This window comes from Corvus hawaiiensis, chromosome 16, assembly GCF_020740725.1.
Source record: "Corvus hawaiiensis isolate bCorHaw1 chromosome 16, bCorHaw1.pri.cur, whole genome shotgun sequence".
In the NCBI taxonomy this organism is placed as follows: Eukaryota; Metazoa; Chordata; class Aves; order Passeriformes; family Corvidae; genus Corvus; species Corvus hawaiiensis.
In genome coordinates this window covers 2,699,464-2,722,358 of record NC_063228.1, presented here as the reverse complement: position 1 = coordinate 2,722,358, position 22,895 = coordinate 2,699,464, and the positions used below count along the sequence as shown (strand labels likewise).

Sequence of the window (22,895 nt, the reverse complement as noted above, 5' to 3'; positions counted from 1 at the left end):
TGCAGTTTACACCTGCTACAATCTATGTGGTGTTTTCTGGGGGGGAATTGACAGAAAGAAAAAGATTTCTCAGAGTAAAGCATTGGATTATAACAGAGGAGGGAGGAATTTGAAGACAGACAGGGAGCACAACGTGGCTGATACAGGACCAGCACTGCCTCGGCTCTGTGCTTGGAGCTCTCAAGGAAAGGCAATGCTCGTTTAGAGAAAAGGCCACAGTCAAGAGATTAAATTCTAAGTTAGCAATTTCGCAGACTTCCCCTTTTTTTGTCTGCATCTCAGCACCTTGAGCCCTGGTTTAGGAGGTCCCAGGTGAGGTGACACTGCCCTTTGGCTCACAGCTCATGCACACGGGGACACTGACAGAGGCAAGGGATGATGATGATACACCACCCACAAGACACCAGGTGTTTCACATGTGCTCTCTTGAACCTCTTAAATGTGAAATGCACCCACATGGAGCTGATTAAAAGCTCCTGTGAGTGTGAAATCTCTCTGAATAGGTTCCTACACCACAAAGGAACGTTTCATACATCGTATTTGAAACAGATCGGAGCCTTAAAAGCAACTTTATTAGACTGCCATTATGAAACAGAGCTTTCATTGTCTGCCACTGAAGTGCTTTGAGTCATCATCTTCCAGTAATAACTAATCCCTTGCTTGCTCTCTCTGTATCTGACAGTTCATGGACAGCCCAACTGCAGGAGAGGAAAGCAGCACACCACTTTCAGAGGGTGGACTCAAACACTCAACTACTGCTAAATGCTTTGGTTTCAGACTACAATTCACTTAAGCAAACCAATTCTGATAATCTACTTTGAGAGCAGACTGTAATAATAAAAAGTTAAATTGCAGCAGCATCGTCTAATAAAGACAGAGTCAAACATGATTACAAAAGTCAGGAAACAAAAAATACAGCGTAATTTGAGAAACCTGACTACTTATTCTCCATATAATATCCACAGCTTACATTTTTACCTACAATTTTCATGCCAAATTTACTTCTTAATTATTAGCATTTCTGGTGCCTTGAGTGACCTCCCAGAGAGCCCATTTCACACCAACACATGTACGTGTGCCAATGCCTACCAACATGTACATCTCTATTTTATACAGAATTATGGATGGCACAATTTTGGTGTCAAGGACTTGAGACTAGTTACTCTCACAAAGATCTGGTGAAATCTGTCCAGAACTCTACAGGGGTTAAAAAACAAACACAACAGGAGGAGTTTTCAGAATGGCATGATCCTCATGCACACAATTTCAGAGAGAATTTTAAACTTGGCCTCTCTTAATTCTCAAGTGTTTGATTTTACAGAGTAATGACATGGGCTTTTTTTGTGTAGTATCTAATCTGAGGGAAGAGACCTTGAAGGGAATACTTAAGAGTGAATTGACAATTAATGTAGCTCACTTTCAAGTATTTGCTCAGCAAGATGCATTCTGAGCGTGGATCTCAACTGATGAGACAGAGGGAACCTTTATCTATAGTCATAAAAAATTAAAGGCAGCTAAGATGGATGTCACATGTTCGTGAAGATAATCAGGAACTTCATACCCTGTACTTTGTCAAACCACTTTCCTGCTAATGGACAGCTGCTGCTGATACAAGAGACGTCAGATTTCCCCCAGGCTCTGAAGAATGCTCATGTATAACTAAAAGCTTTGAGATTTATCTCCTGGAGCTGGTGCTAAAACTCTGCGTTAAGACTGTGCAAGACTTCTCACAAATTGAGGTACATCCACAGCATATGCTCATGAAAGAAGAGAACCAGGTATTAACATTTGCACATTAACACCATCAGGGAGCTCACTAAAATATCTCTCTGCTCCCTCAAAACCCAAATCTTATTTTAGGACTGTATTTGAGATGATGCCACAAGCAAGAGAGATGTCACAAATCTAAAGACAACAAAGTTTGTCTCTTAACTTACATTCACGCTTTCCCATTAAGATTTCTATCATGGACAGAAAAGTGGCTGAATTATCTGAAGACTTCCTGTCAGAGAATGCTGTCATCTCTCAGACGTGCAAACGATTAAGAAATGCTCCTGCAACTCCTCTGTGCAGTGTGTGCTGTATTTCACAGCTGCAAACGTTACAATCTTCAAGAAAGGGAAGGCAACAATTCCCTTCAAGTCATGAAAGCACTGAGCTCAGTTGTGAATGACTGCAGACAGAGCGTGTTGTGACACATGCAGGAAGCGCTGTTTTATAAGAAGATTATTCTTGCCAACATGGTTTTGATAAGGAACAAGTCTTTGCCAAAAAAAAAAAAAAAAAGATATGTTTGTTTTCTAAATCCTTATGTAGTCCTTAGCACTCACTTATTTGAGCTTCCCCTTGTGCACAGGATACAAAAGGAGCACCAAGCATGGGAATGAAGGGCCATGCTTCATCCATCATACAACAAAGCAGAATCATACTTGTAGCATAATATTATAAATACTAGAAATAAATACCACAGAGAGTTTTACAAAATATTTATTTTGAAAAAAATCACTCTGTACAAATTTAACATTCTCAACACAGAAGTTTTATAAAAATGCTAACACAACAGAAAGACGAGTGAAACATTAAACTGCTCTTTTTCTTAAATTACAAAGGGACAGATTCATTCCAAAGAAGCTACTGTAATTCTAAACAGTAAAGAGACCTTGATAAGATTTTGTTTTTTCCCTATTACAGACAAATACAGGTATCAAAGGATGACTTTTCTCATCCTTTTATAAACTTCCCCCCCAAACACTGTTCACAACTAAACCAAATACTCTAAATGGTTTACACTTTCACTGTACATAGCTTGTGCTCCAGGAAAAGTCAGCACAATTTGACCATCATTTTCTCAGTGCCTAACAAAATCTCACCTGTATAACATTTGGTACAAAATTGTCTGTACAAACCAACATTGCTCATGAAAATTAGAAGCAAACTTAAAGGTTAAGAGCATTAATCTGTGCCTTCAATTTGGCATTGTGAAGAGAGAGTGATTAAGTAAAATTTCACTGAGTAAAACTCAGTAACTGGGATTACTGTATTTCTTTTTTTTAGTAATTACCATTGTATAAAAAGTTTATATACTGCAGGTTATTATTAGGAACAGCAGACCCTAAATCTAACAATGCTAGTTTCATAGTCTTCATCATAAAACTAGATTTTTCTGTATATTATTTTTCTCTCTTCATTTTAATCTATTTGCGAAAGCTGCTGTTGCATATCAACTGCTTAAACAGGAGGAGATGTCTCCTCATTAAACTAAAACCAGTAAAAACGCCATACTACTGTAAACACAACTAGAATGAAAACTGACAAAATGCAGTGTGGCAGGTAAGCCATCGTCTGGAAAGCTTTTTTCACATTTTCTTAACACAAAATATGGCTCACACCACAAACAACAGGACGAAATAAAAACAACCAGGAAAAAAAAAAAAAAACAAAAAACAAACCTAAACTATTGAATCTTTCAAGTCACAGCCAGGGGTGCCAGGCAGGGTCCATCCTGCAGAGGTTGTCCAGGCTGTTTGCAGCTGCCACCAGGGTGTTGACTTTGCTCTCCCCTCCCTCAAACTGGGCGAGGTTGTGGAGGCGCGTCATGATGGCAGTCACAGCTTTCTGAACCAGTGAAACCAGCTGCTGGCTGTCCATGTTTTCGGGCTGCCCAGCTGCTGACAGTGGAGAGGAGGTGTCCTCTTGGGTTTTTTTGTGCCATGCAATGATTTCATCCCGTAGCACAGTTTTTAGGATGCCATCAACCTATATAAAGAAGAAAAATTGGATTATTGCGCTTAATCCAAAGAACAATCAGGTTCTATCAGATTACAGGATTGTAACTAGATTTTAGCCAACAGCATTTTGACAGTATTGGTGCCACGTTGCAATTTTAAACTTTTCAAGGCAAGTGTGGCTTCCACCTATCTTTATTATTTCCTCCCAAGGTGTTTCTTTTCATAAGAAGTGTCCACTACAAAAACACAACACAATGACTCCTACAGAAATTAATAACATATATTAAGATATTGATACACAAATACAGTTGTGTATATTCTATTTTAATTACTCCACTAATTCTTGTTTTTTCCCACACACACAGAAGTCTTGGGCAAAGATTTGGAGGACTTTGAAATGCTGGAGGGGTTTTTTTGCAGTCATTACACTCTCAGGGAATATTATTTTCTGCTAAACAGGGAAAAAACACTGACTACAACATCCATACATATGTACCTAATATATATACATATATGTTATATAGGCCAGTTCTATCCTTGGATGTAAAAGAAATACCTGCAACAAATACTTCCCTATTTTTTCTCATCACTGAGCTGAATTATTGGTATTAATCTGTCAACTCCAACAGTCTCAAGCTTCTAAAGCAAGCTTTCACATGTCCAGTCTGAGTCAAATTAAACATTTACACATAACAAATAAAACATTTCCAAAAAATTTCCAACATTTCAGCCAGCCTTTTTGATGACCTCAGGGTAAAATTTTAAAACAGATACACATCATTCAGTTCCTACCTTCAGCAAAAAAGTGCTGTTTAGTTCATAACTTGTCAAATACAAGCCTGCAAATAATGGTGCAGAAGGTATACAAACCTTGAAGTTTGGCTGTGCAAAGCAGCGAGCTACTGCAATCATGGATGCAGTGAGGGGCCCAGACACCCCGATGGTGGTGAGAAATTCCGAGATGTTGGGGGTGAGCCGGAACGGAACCGGACGATTGGCATCCAAATCTCCGGTGGCATCGTTAATGTCAAAGCGAAAGTAGGCGACATTGAGCTTGCCAGTATCCTGGGTTTAAGAGAAAGATGCACAAAAGCAATTAAAGGAACTGATTTTCCTTCCTGGGACCAAAAGCAGTTGGATTTTTGTTTCTGTTAATGCTGAGTTCCAACAGTACCACAATAGCTTTTCACTCATTCACCCAAAAAGCTTTTGAGCACAGAAGTTATAAATAAAGGCATGTACAAAGTCAGGTAAGTATTTGTCTCAAAATGTTGTGTCCAAACCCATCACTAAATACAGGTGATGCCAAACTTAAGGAATAGATCCTTCTAGATCATGATCTGTACAGAGTCACGGCCAACAGACCTCTGGGACAACATTCAGTGTCCAAGGCTCACTGTGGTAAGCAGCTGAGCACTTAATAGAGGGATCAAAAAATCCTAATTGCTATACAGACTATAGCTCTCTGTGCGTTAAAATGACATTGAGACTTTAATAAATACTACCTTTGCTCTTTTAAGGTGGCAAACCTCATTTTATATGTTAGGTTAAAACAGAAAAATCGTGATTAATAGGAGTTGTAGTTTGATGCCAATGCTCAAAAGAGAATGGTATTTGAAAAGGGGTATAGCCCTGTAAGAAAATGAAGCCCTAAACGTTGCTGTTCTTAGATCTGTTTGATTTAATACAGAGGTATTTTGAAAGCAATATATCTAAAAGAAGACTAAAAAGAGAGACTTATCAGTCATTTACATTAAGAGTTCCAATATCTACGAAGGACTTCACAAAGTTCTAAGCTCTCCCCACAGAAGGCAGAGTTGATGTCCACGGGGACTGCAGTTTAAAGTACTCCCTACAGGAAGTGCAACCACACAGACATAAAAAGCCTACTGAAATGCACTGTTAATTATATATGTTGAACTTTAACTCATTTCAAAAGCACAGTCCAAATACCCATCTGACCCAAGACGACAGAACGAACAACCTGAAGCGTACCTGGGCAATCTGCAGCATCTCGGGGTTGAGCCTGTTCAAATGGAAGATGAATTCTGCGAAGCCAATTAGGGCTAACTGGATGGTGAACATCTTCCGGAAGGTCCAGTAATCCGTGGCGTTGGGGAAGGTGTGCAGAGCCCACTCCTTGAGCATGCTGCGAGGCACCATGTTACTCTGCACCTCCTTCAGGATGTCTCTGAGAACCTACACAGGAAAAAGGTTCGTTGGAAGAGGGTGTTTTTAATGCACTTCTTAGCAACAGACAGATAGACCTAAAGCAACTACCAATCTGCTTTTAATTGTTGTATCTCATTTTAGGAAAAGCATTAAAAAAAAAAGAAAAATCTATCAAAATATTTAATTGCTATAGCATGTACTAGCCTAATGAGTTAGAAAAAGAAATAAAGTTAGGATCCGATTATGTTACCCCAGAAAGCATGTTAGTCATGTTGACTTTAATTAAATGGTTGTTAAAGCTTCAAAAGCAAGAATTCTGCAAATAGAAACAAATGTTACATAGCACTTCCATTTTATTTCATAACAAAGAAAGTGAGACAATTGTTTAAATTATGTCTGTAATACATATTTATTGTGTATTTTCTAAAAGCTGTATTTGGAATGGGACTGGCATTTTATGTACAAATTTGCACTAACCTTAAGATAAAAAACATTAAAAAATCTTATATATCACAATTGGTTGTTTGGTGGAGCTTACAGAAAGAGGGGGCTTTGTTCTTTCTGAGTACTTCATTTATTAGGTGAGATTGCCCAACTGTTTGGCTTAGATGAAATGGATCCACTGGCAATTTTAAGAGAAACATTAGAAGAACATGGGAAGCCTGCCTCACATATCATGCTGTAATGGCTTATGTAAATTAGGAATCCTGCTTCCCATGCTGTCAATTAATTATTTTTAAAGCACTGTACAAGAGAGCAAATAAAAAAAAAAAAATCAATCAGCACCCTGCCTGTTCTCAGTCCCATTTACCCAAAACAACTTCCAGCAATATAAATACAGCTTTTTTTTAATAAAACTTTTCCAAGACAACCTAAACCACCAAAGAGACATAGAGCTCTCATTATGCAAAATCAAAATAAAACTGCAAAAAATCCAACCACCACCCGTGCACCAGGTACGTGTCTGACATGCAATGAGAGGTGAAGCGCCGAGGGGAACTGACATGGGGAATTTCAGCCCGGGATGGAATCCGGGGTGCTGAGGTACCTGGTGGCTGGCCTGCGTGCCCCGCGCCTGCACCGTGGCCAGCCGGTCGTAGTAGCGCGAGATGGGGTTGTCGTGCTCGATGCCCTTCTTGGCGCAGCGCTGTTTGTAGATCTCCACCAGCGACAGGGACGAGGGGTTGTCCTCCACCAGCCGCATCTGCGGGGACACGGCCACCACCCGGGGCACTGCGGAGGGCACGGGGGGCAGAGAGCAAAGGGAAACTGAGCGCTTCATGCAGAGCCCGAATGCTGACACAGCAGCCCTTAGAACACGACTGTCATACATGAAATCCCTAATTGTGTTTGGTCTTTGCATATTAAGTGCGCTAATTAATTAATTCTGAGTTAAATATTTTTAAATTGAATGTTAAAATTAACCCATGGGCCCAGGTACAAAAATCAAGTTCCATTATCAGTGTTTTCAATTGTTCAAGGTAGTTTATTAAAAGAGTTGCACTATTCCCAGTTAAAAATTCCCAGGTTATGTCCCCTTCTCAAACTTTAAACCACCTGTACACTATAAGAGTTATCTTTCCTATGTTTATTGTCTAATTTTACAAGTGTTTTAAGATGTGTTGGATGTATTTTAATATTTTTTAAGTGTTTTTACTTTGCACCCTAACTCAAAGCCCCAGTTTCTAACAGCCACCAGCTATTTTTAGCTCCTCAACCATTGCCCTGTAGGCAAGCTCCGCGGCAACCTGAATTTTAATGAGGGCATGTTACCACCCTTATCTCAACTGATACCACCCCTCTGACAACGAGGCGCCATTGGTGGGCTGAGATGATCTGTCAAAGGGAAAGCACCGATCACTTTAAACTGAAGGGGCGGGCTGTGGGCAGGTTGTGGGCGGGCTGGGGCGGAGCAAAGGCACTATAAAACAACACGACGCGGTTCAGAGAGCGAGTCCCCTGCAGACTAGCTGTGGGTGGGCATCAGTGCTGGGCATTAAAAGCCTTACTCCTATTAAGGAGCCTTTAATAACTTTTTTCCAACTTTTGGACCAGCCAAAAGTCAGCCCAGCACTGCAAGTCCTTTTTCTCTACCTGAGGTCCAGTGCTGTCTCAGCCAGAAGATCTCAGATCCCTGCACTCCTGGGGCATACCATCTACTGAGCCATAGGATCCCAAATTTTTAAATTTTTCTAATTTTTGTAATTTTTCAATTCTTCTGTTTTCAATAAATTATTTTAATTTTTAATTTAACTAAGAGTTGTCTCTTTCCTCACAATGGCCCCGATCATCAGCTGAAGTGCATCGAGAGAAAGTTTTCATTGCTGTGCTCATAACTAATTTGCAAGCTCGGTTAAAAAGGAATTACAGCAGGGTTTTTTTAATCTTAACAGAAACATCAATTGTATTTTCAAAAAAAAATGGAGCACTCATCATTCTTCCTATTTTTTTTACCTTTAGGCAACAGGGTAATACTTCGTTTTGAGGCAAAGCAGTTCATAATACCTGATTACAGGACTTTGGCATTACGTCAATAAAAATGATTCTGAAGAACAAAGATTAGCTCATCAGGGTATTTAAAGTGATTCAAAAAAACTGAAGGAAAAAATATGGTAGTTGAGGAATAGATGTTTAAATAAAATAGTGAAGACAGAGAAAAATATTCAATAATCAGAAAAATGAAGCCACTGGGCTTTTTCTTGATGAGCAGTAAAACATCAAAAACCTGACCTGCACTTTTATGCTGCTCAGTTAATTTATCATTCTACCAAGTCTTCTGTTCATCCCCACCTAGACAAATACACACAAGGTTTCTTCAATAGCTGGCTTTTCCAATGACACTGTTGTCACTTTATTTACCATTTGTTTTAACAAATCCTTTGGCTTGTACATTTTGGTCTTTTTGAAGTCAGAACTCAAATATGCATTTGTAGGCTCTACGTGCAACTTGTATCATACACCTACCTAAGCTCCTGACAGTAACTTCATGTCAAGAGATACTATAAGCCCAAGAAGGAGTGATAAAATCATACTTCTTTGAAGATCTCAGCACTTTTTAAAAAGACAACAGCAATGCAGCAGCTTTGTCTTAGTGTCTTGAATTAAAGTTTCCCTTCTCTGTTAATATATTTCCTGTTCACCCAACAGGGATTATTAGAACTGACCAATGCAATGTGCAGAACTCACTTATATGAGGTCAGTACATGATTCATTGACCTTCTGAAATGCAAAGTATTTATATATTAATATGAAGTAGTTATACAGCCGTAAGCTGGAACTTGCCAACAGCCTCAGTATCTGGAACACAAGAACTTGAAAGCATTTACAGTGGTATCTGAAACACAAAACCAAGCAAGTTGCCAGACTGATATTCTTTGTTTCTTTTTTCATTTCATGAAAGAAACATAATAATTTATACTTGACACATGAAAAAGGCAAGATACACAAGGAAAAAGAATTAACACTGTTCTCAGCCTTCTTTCACTGCTTCTGTTTTGAAAAAAAATTTTTTTATTATGTATTTTGGCAACTTATACACATAAATCCTATTGGAACTCTGTCTTTTCCCATCATTAAGACCAGACTAACATTACATTTGTTAATTCTGCAATGTTTAAGCATTGCCAGGCAGCAAAGCTAGAAGTAACCTTTTATAGGATCATAGAAGTATGTTCAACAGAAGTTCTCCATGTGATATCCAGATTATTTTATTTGACAAAAAGTAACCAGTCAGTAACTATTCCTGAAAGGATAATTCCTATCACTATGGATAACATTCAAAAATTACAAAGATACATTATTGTATCAGAGAATTCAGAAACTATATCTGAAATTCAGAAGAAAAAAATTCTTCTGTGTTACGTGGAAGACGTAAAAGAAATTCAATATTCATATATCGCAAGTTGGGGAGAAAAGGTTTGGTTCTGTCCCTCTTCAGTTGTCTTTAAATGTTTATTCTGAAGTACATGCACCCATTTCCACACCAACAGGCCCAGTGGGCATCTCTGCCTTAAATATTCACAAGTGCACTTGTATCATAAGCAATGCACATAAGCACTTCTACAAACACCCCAGATCCCATGCAATCAGCTGCACTTCTCCAGAGGGGTGCTACAGCTCCAGACAAGACTAATCACCCACACAGATGTGAATTTACCTTCTGAATATTCAAAAACCTCCAGCGATTGTAACCTTGGAGTGCAACTTACATTTAAAAACAACACAGATCTCTCTCTTTGCGGTACCTGTGAAAAACAAATGCCTTTTGGTGGTCTCCTTCCTCTTCTCCAGGCAGGGGTTGAGGAGGCGGAGGAGCTGCAGGACCCTCTCCTCGCGGCGCGACTCGGTCAGGCAGGCGTCGTTCATCACCAGGTACGGGTAGATCTTGCCGTTGTGCCCGCGGATGTACAGCCTGCGAGCCGCCGTGTTGTGCTTCTGCACGATCTCCACCCTCGGCATGAACCTGCCAGGATCATTTGATATTCATGACATGGATGAGGGTATTGAGTCTTTCATTAGTAAATTTGCAGATGAGACTAAGCTGGGAGCTTGTGCTGATCTAGTGGAAGGAAGGAGGGCTCTGCAGAGAGACTTGGATCAATTGGATGGATGGGCAGAGTCCAACAGGATGAAGTTTAATAAGTCCAAGTGCCGAGTTCTGCATTTTGGCCACAAAAATTCCCAACAACGTTACAGGCTGGGGACAGTGTGGCTGGACAGTGTCCGGGTGGAAAGGGACCTGGGGGTGCTGGTCGACAGCCGACTGAACATGAGCCAGCAGTGTGCCTTGGTGGCCAAGAAGGCCAATGGCACCTGGCCTACATTAGGAACTGTGTGGCCAGCAGGAGCAGGGAGGTCATTCTTCCCCTGTACTTGGCACTGGTAAGGTCACATCTTGAGTGCTGTGTCCAGTTCTGGGCCCCTCAGTTCAGGAAGGACATTGAGATGCTTGAGTGTGTCCAGAGGAGGGCAACAAGGTTGGTGAGGGGCTTGGAACACAAGCCCTGTGAGGAACCATTGAGGGAGCTGGGGTTGTTTAGCCTGGAGAAAAGGAGACTCAGAGGTGACCTTATCACTCTCTACAACTCCCTGAAGGGTGGTTGCAGCCCGGTGGGGGTTGGTCTCTTCCACCAGGCAGCAACTGACAGAACAAGAGGACACTGTCTCAAGCAGCGCCAAGGAAGGTATAGGTTGGATATTAGGAAAAAGTTTTTCACAGAAAGAATAATAAAGTACTGGAATGGTCTGCCCAGGGAGGTGGTAGAGTCACCATCTCTGGATGTGTTTAAAAACAGACTGGATGTGGCACTTGGTGGCATAGTCTAGTTGAGATGTTAGGACATGGGTTGGACTCGAAGATCTTGGAGGTCTCTTCCAACCTCATTATTCTGTGATTCTGTGATGAGACCTTTGTAACTGTTTTGAACAATAGGATCTCTATTGATTACAATGAAAGCACTAATCTCAGTTTATACCAACATACAAGAAAACCAAATATACTCTGGACAGTACAGTTGTTTAGTGATCTAATGTAAAATTATTGAAGGAGAATAAATTATAAATTTTAAAAAAGTCTTATATCAAAGTTTGACTCTATATATGTAACATACATATATAAAATACCCATCTGCTATAAAATATCCATCTACTTTTGCGGAGTGCATGGATGGAGAGGGCTTTAATTTTCTTCTCTGTTTTCACAATTACAGCTACCAAAAGGTATTTTTAGGTTACCTTGCTATCTTGATGTAGTAATGTGTTGGCTTTGGCATAAGGAATTCTCCAGGTATTTCTACTTCTGCAGTTTGAGCTGAAAAGTTACTTAGAAAGCGGCACTTTTCCTCTATGAGGAAGAACTTTGGAAGCTGTTTAGTTTTGGCCTCCAGAATTTTGATCCATTTCTTTAGTTTGGAGATAAGGTTGTGGAGTTTCATTGATCCTGGCACACTGAAGTCAAAATCTAAAAATAAGCCAAACAAAAACAAATCACCCAAGTCAATAGTGCAAACCAAACACAGACATCCCCACTAAGCTGAACTGCCTTTAAAAGACAGGCTCTGTTGAATATTTCTATTTTCTGTAATAGAAATCACTGCAATACTGAGCATTTTCTGGGCCACAACACCACCATCTTCCCAACATCGCTCTCACTACAGTTTCAGAACAAAGCAAATAAATAATAAATAAATAAACAATTAAGTGTCTTTGAATTTCCCAAAAGAGGGAAAATGAATAAACCACATGCATGAAATGATGGCTCAGCACTTCAGTGCCACAACAATGAAAGACTAAATACACTTGGGTAAGAAGACAAAGTGTTCTCTGTAAACCTCATTAAGTATGGCATCCCAAATTGTGCCAGTTAACCAAAAGACTTGAATTTTTAAACTCATCTCTACTTCCTGGAAGATGCCATTTTAAGTTCAACATGTCTCAAGTGAAAAAGCAACAGCAAAAAAACCCCAGAGAATATCAATTCAGTATTTCTGAAACTTACAGCTAGAGCAGAACAGAATCTTCAGTATTATTCAATACAACAAAAAACTAAGTCTTAAAAATGAGTTTAAACTTTCTTGCAGAACCTTTGTTTCAATATCTTATGTACACTCAGTATTTTCCTAAGCTGACAAAAATACCGAAAACCAAACAAACATGAGTGCTGCTCAGAAAACCTGACCACATAAATATGCTACAAGCATCTGCCTGCTAGTGTGCCAAGAGTGAATTAAGTATGTGCACATAGCAATTGCTGCATATAAAAGTTTTTTTCAAAACTCTGCTTGTCTCAAGGACTTACTCCTACAAACAAGCTTAGAACATTCATTTAGCCAGCAGAGTTCCTGCCATTCTATACATACACTCTTCTAAGTTCTTGTCTTTAGTCCAGGATGCTAATGGCAAAGAAAACAGTGCAGCCTAGGATTGCTTTCATTTTGCTGTTCTGTTACTTAAATAAATATCAGAGAACATGTAACCCAACATATTTCACTGTGTATCCACAACAAACTGATATGCTGAAAGCTTTCAGTGAAAGACCTAAGTTTACTAGCCTAAAACAGAGCAAAAAACCAGCACACACAAAATCCCTTCCACTTCTATAAGAGAAAAAGTCTATAATGAAAAATACAGTTTCATATTTATGGATGTAATATTCCCTTTTCTTTTTCTGCCTGCTGTGGGCAGTGCATCTATTGCAATATCACTGTAAAACATTCTTATTATAATCCCAAGCCTACCCTCTAGTGAGCAGTGGGAGTAAATCATTTCATCAAAGTGACAAAATTATTGCATCATTTATCTCCCAAATCTCTGAAGTGCAGGAAAGTACCCTCAAACTGCAACTAGTTTTTGTGCCAATGTGAATCAGCCAAGAGGTAAAAACACACATCAATATATTTTCCTAACAAAAAAAAGTCATTCAGTTCACCACAAGAGCAGCTCTAGTTTGTTGAATGCCTATTTAAGGATTCTTGTTGTTCTTTTGTTTCCCAGTGGCAGATGGGAAAAACAGAGAGTTCAATTAGTCTTTCTGCTCATGTCACAGAGAGCCCATCTGAGAAGAAAAATCACTTCAGCTGGAAGAAAGGGAAATTCAAGACCAAACATTATTTGTGTACAAAGTCTCTCTGCTTTGCAGACATCTTAATCTATATAAACAGTGGTTTTGTTTCAAAAATCCCACATTTCTTCAGTACTTAGCATTGGAGAACACCTCTCTCAAGCCAACACACACTGGTCTGAAGCACCTCACTACTTGCACCATCTGTTCCTAAACAGAATGGGAAGTTTTCCCCCTCGTCCTTAATGGAGATTTTTACTGAAGGCCATGGCACAGACTGCAGTGGAAGCAGTTTGCTCTGTCTCTGCTCAATGCTGCTGAAGTTTCTTGCCACTCTCAAGAGAAGGAGAAATGAGGCACAATCTTCTTCCCAGTGAGACCAACCTAAAAAAATCCTGATGGCTCTCAACACTCTTTGATTGAGGGCTGTACCATGACTTCTCAGGAAGCAACACCAAAAAACACACTGGAGGTACCAAAACTGGAGTACCAAACCCTCTGTTCCCCCCAGTCCCCTCGACCTACAGAACACTAACATGGCATTAACAAAGACCTCCAAATTAAGACTCCAGAACTATAGAAAAACACCATGGAAGAAAATAGTTGTAATCAATGAAAAGCATTAATGCTTTTTGAGCAAGCAACAGTTCATTTGAAGATTTTTGAGATATTCTGACCATAGGAAAAGCCTGATCCCATTAAAGGTTCACACCTCAAGGATGTCCAGCTAAAAAGCCAAGCTCATGTAAGGTATCCCTGAGGACTGAGTTGTAAGTTCAGCTGCACAAAGCAGGCCAATTCTTTATGCCCATGACACTGAAGAAGATCCAAGCATTCTCCAAAATTGAAGTGCTGTCCTGCTTTTGAAGTTATTATTCAAACATTTATATACTCTACTTCCCAAAACTTCTTTCTAATCGCACAAGAACTTCTGGAAAAAAACAACAAAGATGAAAAATCTCAGTGACAGGAGAGCAGAAATATGGAGCAGGACTTCTGGTTTATCTCTCAGCTCCAGAACACCAAGACTGAACAGACCAGACACCAAGGTCAAATATTATCCATCTCTTCATCAGGATTTCCTGCATAACATCCTGTTACCTAAAAATTACAAGGGAAGCAAAGAAAGAGCTAGCAAAGTATGCTATGTTCATTCTTGAGCAAAAAGGGGGAAAAAAAATCCTTAAAAAAGCTGAAAATGAGCAGAGCCGTTTCCCCTGCCCTCTCCCCCCAGTTCAGAGCCACATTTGGGTTTCAAGAGCTTCCTCCTGACTACAGAGCTACCATGTATAGTGAAGAATTCATTGTGCTGGGTGACAAAGTCTCAAGGAAATTACTGTGCCCTTCAAGGGTGTATTTTGGTCCATTCATATTCAGCTTGAGTGGAGAGATGGTTGCAGAAAGAAGCTGATCCAAACTGTAAACTATCATCTGCCCACAAAAGGACAATTGAGGCAGCTTTTCTGCTGCTTACACTGCTGAGAGAGCTCTCAAAGGGAGCATTTTTCAGCATTTTCTATTCTTTGATGTCAAAAGGTTTAGCAGAAAAGGAGAGAAAGAACAAAGAACAGATAGTCAAAGAATTGTGCATTTGAAGTTCCAGAAAAAAAATTCAAAGGAAAATTTGTTTTTATAATATAACATTAGGATGGGGTAAAGATGACCTATCACAGCTCCAACAGTCCACACTGCTGCAGAATTTAGAATTTAGAACATAAGATGGTGTGAGAGTCCCCAGTGGCTCCAAACAGAAATCAAAATACAACCCTGATGTTGATGGAAATGATTATGCAACCAAACCCTGTTGAAAGTGTCAATAAAACATAGCTGTCAACATTAATCTGGGAATAATTGACAAAAAGTTTACTCCAATGCAGCTCCTTAGCTTGGATACTTTTGAAATGAAAGGCAACCATTGTAATTATCTGTCCATCATCCAAATGCAACTAGTACTGAGAATGGGAAAAACAAACATGAACATTGTAGAGTGACAGAAGGACACATTAGGCACACTCTACAATTGGTTTCTCATCATGTTAAAATAGTCTTTGCAATCTTCAGTACAGTAATTACAATCCTATTCAGTTATTTACATACATTTTATTGTTATTGCAAAATCAATAAAAAACTTATTTTCATTTTAGGCATAATGAATTAAACTACAGAAATTATTAAGTATGCTGATTGGTTTAATTTCCTCTGTTTTCCCACTTTTAACTTGTAAATTTAAACACTGGATATAATAGATTAAAATAAAATCTAATCCAGCACTAAGCAAAATAATTACTGGTATCCTGCAAACATTCATATTTCATCATATTTGAAAAATAAAACATTAAATCTTCAAAAAAAAGTAATTACTGTTATTTAACTGAAGTTTACTAAGAAACACTTCGCATTCAACGACTTCACATGATTTTTATGACCAGGCCTATGTCATACTTCGGTTTATATGTTGTTCCATATAATTCTTTAATTAAGAGAGAAAATCTGAAAAGCTTAGCAGCCATTTATATATCACAAAGATATATAAAAATAGAATAATAAAAAATAAAAACAGTGTAAAAAACTGGAAATCATCTCCATTTTTTCACTAAAAAATTGGAACTGAAGTGTAATTAAACTTCCTTAAATGTTTCTCTAGAAATGTTTTGAAATATTACTTCAGATATTGCAGACTTGAGTCTGGTGGTGTATTTACTTCTCCTTTACACCTCAGAAACCCCAGATCTCTCTGATGCTCACAGGAAAGGAAGCAGGAAGAGATACTGTGACAGACCAAAAATAACTCAAATCCAACCAAAACTCAGCATATCAACAACGCTTAGAGCAATAAACAAGTGGCTAAACTACTGCTGCCATGTAATGACTATAAACAATTATTAAAAATTAAAACCAAGTCCAGACTTGTATTAAATGTAGAGTACTTCAGCTGGAAGGGATCTACAGCAACCACCCATCACACTGAGCCTGCTGCCTGCCAGGCAGCACCCCCAAGTACCTGCTCTCCCCATTTACACCTGTACCTGGCACTATTGTTCTGTTCTAGGTACAGAATCCTGCACTTGGACTGGTGAAATTTCATCCCATTAATCATTATCCAATGATTTTTTTCCCCCCCTGTATGCTCCTATTAAAGGCACACAAAGTGTTTCTACTTCCATTTCCCTCCCTAGTACACTTCATCCAGTAAAAATTTAATCATATGGTTCAGGACTTTCATTATCTGCTGTCATGCAACTGCTGTGCCTCAGAAAGGACATCATGCAATGCACGGTGTGCACAAGATACGTAGGTCATTTCTACAACTGAGTTACTTTCACAAGATTCCCATCAGTTCCCTTATTTTCACAATATTATCAGCAAAATGCTTGAAAAAACACCCCAAGTCTACTTGTCAAACACTCTCAGTTATTTATGCAACACTCAAAATTGTGGCAACCCAAAACACTGATGCCAATCAGTGTCACCTTCTGTCATATGTGAGCTGCGTGGCCTTAACACATTTCGCCAAACAAATCAAGCTTGTAAACAAGCTTTTCTTAGAATTTTAAATCAAGATCAGATACTTAAATATGTAACCACTGGTTAAGAGAAAATGAATGAAGCAAAAAGCTACTTCCCTTAAGTATCTTTTTTATTAGATCTGATTAAAGTTATTGATTCAATTTACCAGTGATGTAAATTTGGGTAATAGAATTTTTATAATCTAGTTATCCAAAACACTAAAGTAATCTTACTCATCAGAAGTAGGCTGTTTTGAGAGACTTCACATAAAACCATCAGTTCGGAGTTCTGGAGTGAAAATGTCATTAAATTCTGGCATCACAGAGACAGAGATCATTACTGTCCCTCACATACAGCAGGCAGTTCTGTGTAAATTGCAAAAATATTATAGTGAAGTAATCTAATTTATCTTTAAATACATATGTGATCAAACGAGAGTCTTCAATAATAAAAATACAATATATTTATTCTCCAGACTGATGTCTGTTTTCCACCTGAATTACATTTGTTACTCCACAAAAGACTGGAACAAAACTATTCCGGGTTTGCTGAATGACACAAAGGTGCTGTTTTTTAAAGTTTCTCTCAGGAAAGATATTGGAATTAAAAAGCAGAATGCCCTCACAGCTGAACTGGAGGAAAATTTTCTTGAGATTAAAAGCAACATTTAAAAAAAATTTTAAACATTTACCTGTTGTAAATTGCCCTTTTAACTTCTGGAACACGGGGTCTTGAGCTGTTGCCTGTGCTCTCCTAGCTAGAGACTCTGAGGCTGCACTAGAAAACATGGTGGACACATTAGAGACGTTCTCAAGACCCACTCCAAAGGTGCTGACCAACTTCTTGACAAAATTCAGTGTATGAGGAGTGATTTTGGCATCTGAAACGGCTCCGCTTTTCTCAAAGGCAACAGAGTAGCACTTTGCCAAGCCCTGCTGCAGCTGTCTAAGAACCTAAGGATGAAAAATAAAAAAAGCAAAATAGTCAGGAAGATTAGGCCTTCTGATTTGACACCAAATATTTATTCCCACACTGCATTTTATATAGCAAAATTATCCTCTCAGAAACATCTACTCAAAACTCTACTTTTAAAAGGCATCAGAGGGTTAATCAGAATAACAGCACTGAATTCCATCAGCATTGCAAACAAACTGAGTGGGGGAAATGCTGCATCACAAAGGACAACTTGCTCCTTTCAACAGCAGGTAACTTTAAGATTTCATGTTTTGAGATATATGAAAAAAAATGTGATATAAGGAAACCTTCAAATAAACACTCTGCTAGGGAGACAGAACAGAATAGTCCAACACTTTGAGAAGCAAATAACAGCAGAGTGGCAGGTCCATCTGCTCTCTGTTGTAATTCAAATTTCAGGTAACAATCACCACCTGTCACAGACCACCAGCTCACGAAGGAAACTGGTATCATTGAAACTCAGTGTAACAATATATATTTTCACTTAGTATGAGCAACAGCTTAAATGCTAGAGGCATTCATCACATTAACAGTTCTGCAAAGCCTCTGTACTGCTCCCAGAAATAACCAAGATCCTTAAACTCCAGTCAGAACAGTTACTTCTACAAATACATCAGTTTACTAATCAAAACAAACAGTTATGCTTTCATGTTTAAAATTAATTCTGGATAAATATTTTGCAGTTAAATTTCCCTTATATGATGCATACATATGAAGGTGTATTGAAGCCAAATACCTCTTCATGCCAATTCTCTCTGAACCAGACCATCTGATCCACAATGCCTTCCAGGGAGGACAGAAGTGTTGGATGCAATTCCCGCTGCATGTGCATAATTCTGCTGCATCTCCACATTGGGGCAGTGGCTCTGATGGGCCCAGGGTCTGAGGCAGAGTGGGACTGATTTCCAACTGAACTTGGCTGCTGTTGCCCTGAATCTGGAAAGTGAACATTATAAAGGAAGGAAGAATTACCTTTCACAAACTTGATACGCGCCCATGTGAAATAAAATAAATCATTCCAAGAATTGGCTTGAGATTTACATTAAGTATTAATTATGTATTACTTACTGAGTTTCAGAAAATTTTTTTTTAGAAAGAAAATTGGGGTGTTGTAGAGAAAACTCTGCACCAAATGCTGTTTAGTGGTACAGAGTTCCAACATTAAAGCAAAATAAACACTCCTCAAAACTACATAGGAGGTGTAGCTTTTACATTACCAACCTATGCTCTTGAAGTAACAGACATTGTTTCATAGAGGATCAAATAATCTGAATTATGGGTGGTTTTTTCCCTTCCATTTTGGGGAGACCTTTCACACATAACTAAAGAATAAATATGTTCATGCCAACAACAGACAAATTGTCACATTCTGTATCTTTTAGCACAAAACATCTCTAGCATGACAGCTGTATCAGACAGTGATCAGCAGAGTTTTGCTTTATCAGATGACCCCCACTAACTCACACAACCAACCCACCCACCCAGCAGTGGTTTTTGGCAGAACCTACAGGGAAATATTTTACTGTTGCTGGATAAGAATAAATTATTAAGGCATGTGGGCATCTCCTTCTGCAAAGGAGCACCCAAAGAAAAATAAAACATTATTTAATTAGTGCCCTTTCAAATTTTATACAGAAATTAAGTGAACTAATTCCCAAGTGGAAAGGGAAATTAAATAAACAATGCACTTTATAATAAAGAACACAGAGCTGAAATGAGAGTTCTTCAAGTAGCTCTCCCAGGATTTGCTGGAAATTATATGGGACAAAAGAACAACTAACTTCCGTGGAATCATTTGACACAACTATTCCAGATGTGATTTGTTCTTGGGAAGCCAGTTGTTGTGCAAGTTGCTGAATGCTTTCCCAAACATTTCTCAAAGCCAACATTGATTTTATCTGGTGTAAACTTAGATGCTCATTTTACTTGAAAATTAACCATAAGAAGTTATTATGGAGATATTATTTTTACCAGTGTGGCTCTTTGAAAACAAACTGAATGTTGCACAGTTCATGCTTCCATTGAAAATTAGACAAGAGAATCTTAAAAAACTGTGACACTCTCCTGTATTTATAAACCAAGAATTTTCTCCTTCTCCAAAAATTTATCAAGATAAACATCCAGTAAAGAACATGTGATTCTCAATAATTGACACGAGAATGAAAGAGATTAAACTCTTCTTGGTGAGTATTTAATACAAGAAAATCTGAGACAGCTCAAGCCATCTGCAGATTTAACTTGACAGAAACAAATCAATGCAAGCAAAGCTTATCAAGAATTTTCTTCCTTAGCCTCGCTAAGTGGGTTTTCTAAAGAATCTGTTTTCTCTGTAAAATCCAGAGGAACACAACATAACAATTAAGTTACAAAGAGCCCAAGCAATTCTATCAGGACCAAACTCACCGCTCTTGTAGCGCTCTCGCTGTTCTATCTTCAAGGTCAAATAGAGGGTCCTGATAGGGAAATAAACAGCTTGGGGATAGACTCTTCCCACCTATTTGGAGATACACATTTCTCAGTTAAGGAATACTGACTATAGATCACATCAACATGGACAGATTCTCTTGTAAATGAGTCTAATTCAGGAATAATCAGCTCTTTGTGTTAAATAAAAGCTCATGGAAATTAAAGATTCTTTGTGTAAGAAAAACCCGAAGAGGATGAATTGGTAGCTCCCTGCACACACTGCTAAGACATTACCTAATTAGAGCTTCCAGATCATATTGCCTAATAAACCTGAAAGTAGCATAATGTCAGAGCCCCAGCTGGGCCAGCTCAAAGATCTTACTCATGTGCATAATGGAAGAAAAACAGACATAATGACAGTGGTTAGTCTTTAAATTAGGCCACAATTCCCAGCAAGCCCCACAATACTTGATAAGAAAGCCCATTAGAGAGTAACTTTACTCCACCTAATTGTGGCACTTAATGTAAGGGGATACCAACTGCACCCAAAAATAAAAACAGGATTTTATGGCTTCCATTAAAAAAAAAACCCTAAAGAGATGTTAACATTCAGCAACCCATTTAAATCTGTAAATCTCAGTATCTATTAAAGGAAAGAAACCATGTGTCTACTACCTGCAATAGAGCACATCTTAAGACATCATTTGAGGCTTCTCCAGCCACAATTTTACTAAATCATAGATCCTTTCTCCATCCAAATGGATATGGTAAGTGGTAGAAATATTGCAATGGAACTGAACTGTTCAGTAATATGGTATTTATGGCACATCACTAACCTGACACACAAATGCTTCAGGCTGTAACTCAAAAGTTAATTGAAGAGAATTGCAGAGTTTTAAAATAGTAACACAGAAAATACGATGTTTTTTAATTTCATGTTTTTTCTATGTACCTGATGTTTAAAGGCAAGACAGACAGGAGTATCTGTGATATTTGTAAGTCGAAGCTCCAACTAGATTACAACTGCTGAGCAAGCACTCACTTCAAAAGACTTTATACAGATCTCAACAAATATAAAAGTGGCTACAATGTGTTGAAATGAGTTTATTTCTGTCAGAAGGCAGTCGAGCACACTGGTGTTGCCAGACAATACCAAGCTTTAGCTACTAAAGTTAACCATTCTTTATCCCTACTCCTATGTTACAAGTATTTTTAACTATGTATTTTGTGTGTTCTATAGCATTCACAAAAATATATTAAATAGAATTCCAGAAGGACAGCTATAGTGCCTCGTGCAAATAGGGATACAATTTCAGTGGATTAAATCTCAGCAAGTAAAATTCACTTTGAAATTTAAAATACCCTCCTTAAAGACAGAAGTTACCACTGTTTAACACATCAACAGTTGCAAACAATACCATTTTTAAAGCCTGGCGTTTTTGTAATTTGCTTTAAAAGATATTTGTGTCTCATCTTGCCAACAAAGATTACAGACAATAAAGAATTAGAGATTATCTTCTGTACCTGACTGATGAGGTTGAGGAGGAGTTTGCCCTCTGAGCCAACCAGGCACGTCAGCAGCTGTGGGATCCAGGCAAGCCACTGGATGGGTGGGACACCAATACAATACTTGTCCACTGCATCTGCCAAGGTGTTCTTATCATCATCAAAACTCAGCAGCCAAAGAACCTGGAAGAGAATTCCAAAAGAATCTCTCAGTGCTTAAATTTAAGACCCATCAATCATTACGATGCACAAAAGCAGAGATACTTTATTAATATGACTGTGGAGTCCTTATAAGTTTTAAAGCTGCCTCAGAGACCAGAACTTACATTCACTATGCCTGGCCAATGTTATTTTTTCCCTTAGAAATTATTAAGAATTTAAAATTTAAATGTAAGTGTACTCCTTGCTGTGAAACAAGACAGAAAAGAGCAAATGAAGATGACTGCATTCCAGAAATTCTTTGGGTTTTTGGCTAGGGGTGTAGATATAAATTTAGGCATTTTTATAGAACCTAAAATGTGCAACTGAGATAAATGAACATTGATGCAAGAATTTATTATTTCTTTGGGTATTCTAAATTATTTTAACTGTCCACCCCTAATGATACTTCTTTCTAGTTTAATTTATATGTAAATATATTAAGCATTGACTCAAATCATTAACTGGTATGCAACCAGACAGGGAGACCAATAAATTCAGAGTGCTACTGAGGCCACTTTTAATCTCAAAAAATATTTTCTGTGTTTGTTTCATGGTCAGAACAGATTGACTTCCTTGGTCTGCTATATTAATTTCCTTCATGAAAGAGATTAAATATCCTCAAACTGAGAAATGCATACTACAAATAGCTTTTTTAGCCAAAAGTTTGCTGAATTTCAGAGTAAAACAGAAAAGGATTATCTTGAATAAAATGCAATACTGAGGTAAAAATCAATATTATTTACCCATAGTAATGATAAACAGACCTCAAACTATGTTACTTTTTAAAGGAGCAAAGGATGCCCTTTTGCAATTATTTCACCCCATTATGTAGCAGAAATGCT

General features: G+C 38.3%; 1 protein-coding gene across 2 annotated transcripts in view; it reads right to left on the bottom strand.

The window, feature by feature from the left end:
- Positions 1–2,471: 2,471 nt before the first annotated feature.
- Positions 2,472–22,895, bottom strand: part of LOC125334157 (transformation/transcription domain associated protein) — a 77,815-nt gene continuing 57,391 nt past the window's right edge. For both annotated transcript variants that reach the window (XM_048320716.1, XM_048320717.1), the window contains 10 exons: positions 21,871–22,035; positions 20,344–20,434; positions 18,677–18,876; positions 17,657–17,918; positions 11,634–11,859; positions 10,145–10,362; positions 6,949–7,133; positions 5,724–5,927; positions 4,599–4,793; positions 2,472–3,756 (listed from right to left, as the gene is read on the bottom strand). In XM_048320716.1, the coding sequence (XP_048176673.1) occupies positions 3,472–3,756; positions 4,599–4,793; positions 5,724–5,927; positions 6,949–7,133; positions 10,145–10,362; positions 11,634–11,859; positions 17,657–17,918; positions 18,677–18,876; positions 20,344–20,434; positions 21,871–22,035 (2,031 nt within the window). In that variant the 3' untranslated portion in view covers positions 2,472–3,471. The remainder of the gene's footprint in view (positions 3,757–4,598; positions 4,794–5,723; positions 5,928–6,948; positions 7,134–10,144; positions 10,363–11,633; positions 11,860–17,656; positions 17,919–18,676; positions 18,877–20,343; positions 20,435–21,870; positions 22,036–22,895) is intronic.